This window comes from Arachis hypogaea, chromosome 20, assembly GCF_003086295.3.
Source record: "Arachis hypogaea cultivar Tifrunner chromosome 20, arahy.Tifrunner.gnm2.J5K5, whole genome shotgun sequence".
NCBI lineage: Eukaryota > Viridiplantae > Streptophyta > Magnoliopsida > Fabales > Fabaceae > Arachis > Arachis hypogaea.
Genome location: NC_092055.1, coordinates 12587151 through 12596175, shown reverse-complemented (window position 1 = coordinate 12596175; position 9025 = coordinate 12587151). Strand labels below are relative to the sequence as shown.

General features: G+C 29.4%; 1 protein-coding gene across 1 annotated transcript; it reads right to left on the bottom strand.

Moving 5' to 3' along the window:
• Positions 1 to 1595: 1595 nt before the first annotated feature.
• Positions 1596 to 3138, bottom strand: LOC112784974 (arabinogalactan O-methyltransferase 1). Its single transcript, XM_025828367.3, has one exon. It carries the CDS (start codon positions 2706 to 2708, stop codon positions 1836 to 1838), a length of 873 nt encoding a protein of 290 aa, XP_025684152.1. The 5' UTR covers positions 2709 to 3138; the 3' UTR covers positions 1596 to 1835.
• Positions 3139 to 9025: the final 5887 nt, after the last annotated feature.

The following is a 9025-nucleotide window of genomic DNA, read 5'->3' as shown; positions in this document are numbered from 1 at the left end:
TTCTATCCCTGCCCCGCTGCCCCACACCCACTAAGAGCACATGGGTAATGAATATTGAATGATGAAGATGAAGAACAAGTGCGAACGCTAGCCAGCTAAAACAGACAAACATGTTACTCACTCAAAAGAAAAGACCAAATAGATATTATTTGCACTCCTCTAAAGGGGTGGGTAACAGATTCAGTTGCCATCCCATAATCTGGTGATTCCTTCTGTCCCCACTTTACCAAAACCAAACCAACAAAAATATCTTTAGCATAAATATCATCATTTTATTATACTGATGAATTTAACTAATTCAGTTCAACACAATCCTATGTAATTACAATGAGTTTTTCTATTTACCCCTCCTACGCTGTAATCAGGACCCATGTAAAAAAGTTAAAAAAGAGCAGGTACTATAAATAAATATATATAATATAAAATAAATATTAATTTTAATACAATTTTATAATTATATAAATATTAAGATATGCAATAATATAAAAAAATCAAGGGCAACATAAATTAATACTGACCATATATTTACGTGGATATGTGCAACTAATATATGAAAAATGCTTTTTAGATTACATTTTAACTTTCGTTTTTAACTTGTAGATCAATAAATTAAATATGAATTTTTAGAAATTTTTTAATATTATATATATCTTAAGATAAAATATCATATATTTAAAATTGGAAGAAGGGGGAGAAAGCCTATATACGCCGCTCCAGGCCTCCACTAGGTCATCAAATAATGGAGGGGACTCGCATACATATTATAACTATATAAATAAATAAATAAATAAATAAATAAAAAGAAGAAGGACTCACGTGTATTATTTTTTTTTTTCTTTTTTTTTTCTTTCTTTCCGTAACTCTATATATTTTTACTCTGTATGTGAGCAAATACCTCAAATAATTGGCTGTAATTGTTCAAGTAAGAATGAAAACGGTAATCTAATGAACTAAGGGTAAACAATTTGTATAGCAAAATGGGTAATATGGTAATTTGCAGGCAAGCAAAGATTTCTACAGACGAATTCGATTTTATTTTTAAATTTAAAAAGAAATGAATTTAGTAGCATGAATTATACTTTTTTTTTTCTAAAGGTAAAATTTTGGAGCGAATCCTATTTTTTTATCTTTTATTTTATTAGCAATATTGCAGGATTTGTCCCCTGCAGATTTAGACATTTAGTTTTGACAAAAAAGTTTTCAGAGGATTTGTTTCACAAAATGCCCCTGATAGATTTGTTTTTAACAAATGGCCCCATGCATGAAGCACCATAACACGCATTAGTAGATAAATAAAAAAGTGATGAACCGATTCTTCAATTTCTTTTTTTTTTTTTTCTTTTGATGGTTAAATGTTTTACTAGAATGAAATGATGAATAGTGAAACTGCTTTTAACTCAAATTTTTGTGCTTTCCAATTTAAAAATTTTAAAACTAAATTAAATTAAAGCTCTTCTAATTATTACACTCTTAGTTCCATCTTATTTGAGAAGAGTAGCATAGGAACACACAGTGAAATCCACTCTTTTAGTTCCATCTTATTTTGGAAGAGTAGCATAGGAACAGAGAGTGAAATCAGTTCCTATCAGCTCCCGTTAAAAACAAAAAATGCTTTTCATTATAGTCCATGTTGTCTAATTTTGCATTATACACGCACTTTTTCTTTTCTTTCCCCTCACTTTTCCACTAATTCAAACAGTAACAAATTGGTGAAAATCCATGAATCTTTTACATTATATCTATCCAATTAAACTGTTGCTGTGTGGTTTCTGAAGCAAACATTGAAAGAAATTATAAAAAAAAAAAAAGAAGAATTACAAATTTAATCTTACTTTTTAACAGAAACGTTGAGAAGTATGAGAGTCATTTGAAGGCGGTATCTGGAAATGCCAAAGCCTGCCAACACCTCTCACCAGATACTTCCTACAAAGAAACTCCTCAGCATAAACCTTCTCCACCCTCCGATCAACATCGTGAAGGAACACGTGCGTCACACCGGATCCTTTTCTCCCTCTCGCCATGACCGCCACAGAGTACACCGCCGCCATCCTCCCCGGCGCGTCCGGGAAGTATCCGCGAGGCGCGTCGATCATCACCAGATCCCACTCCGTCTCATACACCTGATCGGGGAGGTTGTGAAGAGCCAGCTCGCACTCAACATTGTCACGTAAGTGGGCCCCCGCCGGGCCGCAGGTGGGCTCGGAGCGGTAAGACAAGAGCAGTTGGTCCGCGTCCCTTAGGCGCGTGCGATACCGGACAGTGTGGGCCCGCAGGGACGGGGCATCCTTGAGTACGGTTTGAACCCATTTAGGATCCTCTTCCAGGAAGAGAGTTGTTCCGCCCGGGTTCAGAGAGGCCCACATGAGGGAGTCGTGACCCAGACCGAAGACCAGGAAGTTGCATGGCCGGCCCATTGATTTGAGGACGTCGAAGCTGATCTTGATCTCTGCAAGAGATTGTTGCGGGACAATGCGTGACGTGGCGTAGTGGAGTATGGCCTTCAGCTGGATCGTCGTTGGGTTGTAGTCTTCCTGGACTCGGGCCTGGGCTTTGGGCATTTCACCGTAGATTGGTTCCGTCGGGCATATTAAGGAGGAGTCGGAGGTTAGGATCATTACGACTATGAAGACTGCAGCTCCGACCAGGCCCACTATGGCCAGGCCTAGGAACCACCTTCTCTCTGGTAGAGAATTCCTGTTATTTCTCATCCTTTCTAGATTTAATTTTGTTTTTTTTTTTATATAAAAAGATATTCCTCTTTCTCCCTCTCAAGGTTACATATGTATTAAGATGTGAATAATGTAGAGTGGGAGCAAAGTGGTAAAGGCGTGTTTGTGTGAAACAAAGAAGGAAAGAGGTTAATTAGTGTGTTCAGGAAGAGGAAGTGGAGGAATAATTTGGTGAGGGAAGGTGGGGAGGGTGGTTTGATTTTGTCAAAACTCAAATGTTCAGATGGGATTGGAAAGGAGGGACTTGGCAACGCAAAAAGATATGTAAGATTGTAAGAGAGTATTTTGGACATAAACAAAATAAAAAACTTCTATTAAAAAGATTTATGCCATGACAAAAATAATTATAAAAAATAAAAAAATTAATTAATTATTAAAACATAATATTAATTTGACAGTGAAAATAACAATCAACATTTAGATCATGTTATGGTCTTAACTTATAAGCATTATGAAAGTGCACATGAGAAAGTTGTGATATTTTTATGGATTCATTTTGAATATATGGATATATAATATATTGATGAGTGTCACCTAGTCATGTAATGTGTAAGGGGTAAAATATAGAATACGGAAGACCCAAATCGAATCGGAGAAAATCTGGAAAATATCAGTTAAATTAAAGAGAAATAAAACAAATAATTTCATATACATAATTATGCCAATAAATAATTTTTTATATGATTGATTATATTAACACTTTTCTTATTTATAGTAAACTAGTGTATGTTTCCGTACTCAGTACGGGATAATACATAAAATTAGTGATAGACATATCAGAAGTGATTGGAGGTCTCGAACTCCCTAATTTTTTTAAAAAAAGTTAATAGTAATAAGTTATTAAGTATGATTTAATTTTTTAAAAAATTTATTTAGTATTTAATCTAGTATAAATAAAAGTCAAGTCCAACCTAAATATTAATGATTTCTAATATCTAAAAAGTAAGTAATAATATTAAGAAAATTTTAAAAATATATTATTACTAATACTTTTTACTTAAATAAAATTTTTTAAATTTCATAAAGTGAATTCTTTTTTTCTTGTGACCGTCTTTCTTGATTCATTTGGTATTAATTTTTTCTGTTTTAACTGCTAATACAACTGAGAGATTTCTTTCAGCTATGAATATTGTGAAAAATAACTCAGAAACAAAATGAAAGATGAATTTTTTGCTAATTGTCGTTTAATTATATTGAAAAGAAAACTGCTAAAAAATTTGACACAAATTCTATTATCGATGAATTTTATAATATAGAGAATCGACCACTTCGTTAGTAAAAAGTACACACATATTTTTTTTACTTTAAAATATATTCTCTATCGATATATTTTTATAATACATCTTACATTATATAATTTTTTGCATAATATTTTAATATTATATATGTTATTGGCCCCTATGATAATATTTCTGGATCTATCCCTACATAAAATTATATAAAAAATTTTATTAAAAAATTAAATAAAATATATATAGTAATTATTATTATAAATATTTTACAAAGTTATAATTAAAATCAAACACTCAGATTTTTAATATTAAAATATTAAAAATAATTAATATTTGTCTTAATCAATTTGAGTTTGTTGAGTGATCATCTCACTCGTCCGCTTAAACAACTATTAGGAGTTAGAATCTCGCCTTGTGTGTGTAGCAATCTATTGACTAGTGGTAAACCTTTAATAAATGGAGTATCAATATGTAGTTAGGCTTGGCAAGAGTACCCGAATACGTGGGTACCCGACCCGTCTATACCCGGTTGGAGAGGGTAATAACTTGACCCGAGTCGGGGCAGATTTTGTTCAGGAAGGGCATGATCGGGTTTATGGTGTACCCGCTCCAGATATATACATATAAACACATTTTTAGGAATTAGGATTTGCATCACATCACAAATTCAGTGATTCACAACTTCAATCCATACTCTATATCCATGCAAGAGAAACCAGTCATTCTCACTCAGAGTCTTCTTCTTGTCAGCTTCTTCACAAAAAATCTCATAGCTCCATCATTGTCGTTACTGAGCTCGTCGCTGCCTACCCCTTCACAGCTCATGTCGCCATCGCTGCTTATCCTGTTATCGTCGCTGTTGAGTCCGTCGCCACCTTTCTCTAGGTAAATTCCTCTCTCTCTCTCTTTCTCTCATTGTGAGTCTGTTAAGTTCTTCTCTTCTTCTTCCACAGACTCATTACTTAGTCGCTGTCGCTATGAGCCCGGGCATTGCCGTTGCAGTTTCATCTGAGTCTGTCACCGAATAAAATAAAATTTTTATTCAAGTTGGACCAATTGAAAATAGCTAGACATGCATGAAATCATTTTTGCATGTGATTTCTAAATTTTCTCTCCAAATTTGATCCATGTGGTTGAATATTTTATTATGGCGATCATCGTGGTTTCGTTGCGATACTAATGTGATAAAAGTTGTGGTAATTTCATAACGAATATATGAGACAGACCAGATTATTAAAGTAATAATCAGGGAAATAACATTCAGATATACGCATAAAATTTATAAGATGTGATTATCTCAAAAAAATATATATGTATAGCCCAAGTGGAAGATTGTTAGGAAATTATTATTTCTTAATATATTTATGGGTAATACATATATTAATTATAATCGCAAATTAAGTAATTTCACATTAAATGACTTATATAACGGTGATCTTATTTATTGTCATAAATGTTAAATTAAATAAGTGATTATTACTTTTGATTTGGATAAATGAGATTAAAACCATAGATATTATTTGAATTTTTGGGTTTAATGAGTGTCACACTTAAATATAAATAATGACTTCAGAATTTTTGGTCTCCAACACATCAAACTCGCCTCTATAACTCTTTTTCCACAGTAGAGTTGTGATTCAGCCCTATCAGGGATACAGAAGGTTTTGGTTGACGAAGATAAAAGAATCACAAGAGCCAAGCTCTCTAATCTCAATCATGCTCTAGAATGAAGGGACGCTTCTGCGCTCTCAGTTATATTTCTTAATGATTTAACATGAATGATCTTGAGGTTGAGAAATCCTAAAATTTTCAGATAAAATAGAATTTTTATTCAATCAAATGATGATAAATAATTTTATTAAATTAAATTATATTAATGTGATCATTGGAGGATAAAGAATGCTAGAAAAATAAATAAATAATATTTTAAGAGTATAGAAATATTAAATTATCATTTCAATTTACTTTTTAATCAACAACAATAAATATATTGAATTAATTAAATTTTTACAAAAAATTATATATCTAAAATTATTTTATTTTTCAAAAAAATTTTTAACATACAATGGTTCAATGAGGGGTTGACTATTGAGAATTGAATATAATATTTTTAAATTTGTATTTTCAATAAAAAGATGTACTTAATTCTATCCATCTTAAATAATTCTATATTCACTATTACTTATCTAACTAAATAATTTTAACATTGATAGAATATTATTTTTAGATGCAAAAAATTTAAAATATATTTATTCTATTTCAAAAATCAATATTCATATTTAACTTAGGATTTCGAAAAATATGGCAAAAAGTATTACATTTTTTAGTTAAAAAAAAAGTAAAATATCTATAAATATATTTTTGTGCTTTAGCTTTAAATTTTTCAAAAAAATTGGCAAGTTAATGGAATCAAATCATATTTCTATAACATATATAAAAATGTATATTATACATAAATAAAAAAGTTAGGTGTAACAAGAACAAATACATAAATTAAAGTAAAATTTAGAAAAATAAGAACCAATAAAATATTGAAGAAAAGAAATATAAATAGAAGAGAAAAAAAATGATTAGATGGAAGAAAAATAATTTAATAAATTTTATGTGTATATAAAAGAGAAATAAAAAGAAGATATACAATATCTTATTTAATTTAGCAAGATTTATGGGAATAAACACATAGAATAAAAAGAAACTAAATATCTGAATTAATATAAAAAATAAAAAATAATAAAATAATAATAATCCATCATAATTTTAATCTTTTAATATAATTAATTAATAACAATATAATTAGTCTACCATAATCTTAATCTAATTTTTTAATATAATTAATTCTAATTAAGTAATCAAATAAATTGAATATAAATTTATAATCTAATCGTATAAAGAAATAGTAAATTTTTTACAATTAGACATATTATATATATATATATTGGGAATAAAACGTCACTTTAAAATGAGATTATTATTATTATTATTATTATTATTATTATTATTATTATTATTATTATTTTTTTTTTTTTTTAAAGATAGGAGACTCGAACTCGCAACTTCTTAATTGAGTATGGGGAGATTATGCCATTTGAGCTATAACTCATTGGCTATTATTATTATTATTAATGACATATAAATATTAAAATTGTATTAATGCATTAATTAAAATACATTATTAGAATAAAAAATTGCAAGAATTAAAATAACTGAAATTTATTAACTTTAATTAGTTAAATTAGCATAAAATAAGAAAGAGATGATTAATCATATTAAATAAATTAAAAAAATATTACTGAGCAAAGCAAATATGACAATAATTATATTACTAATTGAAAAAAAAATCAATTCAATCAATTCAAATTTTCATTTAAAATAGACAATTAAATATCACTATTGAATAAAATTAAATGAGATATAATAAAGAATAATTTTAGTAGTATAAATAATTAAATTAAATTATTATATACTATTTTTATTTTTTACCTTATTATAATTTAAGTTAATATTAATAATAAAAAAACTAATTTTAAATAGCTCCAATTTATATTTTACAACATAATTAAAACATAATTATTTGTGAAGTATGTGAAGTCTCTTAATTCTCTTTATACATGTGAATGTTGTCAATGCTGTTTGTGTTCTTAGTTTTATTTGATGTTCTTAATATTTATCTTGCTTGGTTATTTTATTAGTTTGTTCCCATCCCCCCTCCTCCTTTCCCATCATTTGTAGAATGGAACGTTAAAAAAATATTTTTTTAAAGAGAACGTACACGGAACTGTTGTAAAAATGGCTAACTATTGAAAAACTGTTAAAAAGATGATGAATTATCGAAAAATTGTTGAAAAGTGACAAAGTGTGAAGAGATGATAAATTATCATAAGGTGACGAAAAATAAATGGTTTCTCCATGAAAATGAGTAAGTAGTAGATGAGCTAATCGGTGAGATAAGAAATACATCAAGACATTGACAAAAGTGAAAGAAAAAAATGACATGGAAGAAAAGTATGAAAAGTACGGTGATTTCACCAGAAAAAAATCAACTTAATCCTCTTCAAGGAGGATACCATGGCTCTTATACCATGTTAGAAAGGGAAGAGGGAGCAATAGAAAAAAGATTTGTGAGTATTCAAGTTGTGTAGAATGATACAATATAGAAGAGTATTTATAGGTGATAAGAGAATCGAAATAATAAAGACGTAATATCCTATAATAAATATTCAGATATGTTGAATAATGCTAATTGATCTTAATTATACTCTAACAATTATATTCAATTAATTGATATACATAATATTAAATTGTATGATACTTAAATATCTAATCAAATCAATTAGTTGATATCATTTACATTAAAGAGAAATAAAACAAATAATTTCATATGCATAATTATGCCAATAAATAATTTTTTATATGATTGATTATATTAACACTTTTCTTATTTATAGTAAATTCTATTAACTAATAAAAATTAGGTTTTTTATTTAAATAAATTATTTGGTTTTTTATATTACGTGATTCTCTTAAATTGTTTTTGTGAATCTCCTAAATCATATAATATATAAATCATTTTAGGTTCGTGTATTTTAATCAATATATAAATCATTGTACCCTGGGGCGATTTATGCATCAATTGCATAGCTGAAGAAGGCATAAATCGTCCCAACTCCCTGTGTGTTAGAAGAAACAAGTAAATCGTTCTAGGCTAAGATGATTAATGCCTTTTAACCTAAAATCCTCTACCCTAACATAATTTACGTGCTGCTTCCTAACCCTCTACCCCCTAGCACGATTTACGTGCGAATTCAATCCCCACAATATCTTAGCACGATTTACGTGCAACCCTAATCCCCTCCAACCCAGCACAATTTACGTGCAAATATACACCCCTCAACAGCCTAGGACGAATCATGGATTACCCCCCAACCCTAGTGACCTTTCCACGAGTAATGTCTCATTCGTGAGACCCTATTAGCGGCGAGGAGCTTACTTGAGTAGAGGAGAGCCATGGCCAAAAAGTGAAGGAAGGGTGTAGTAGAGAAAAGTCGGCGGCGGTGGAGGGTTGGT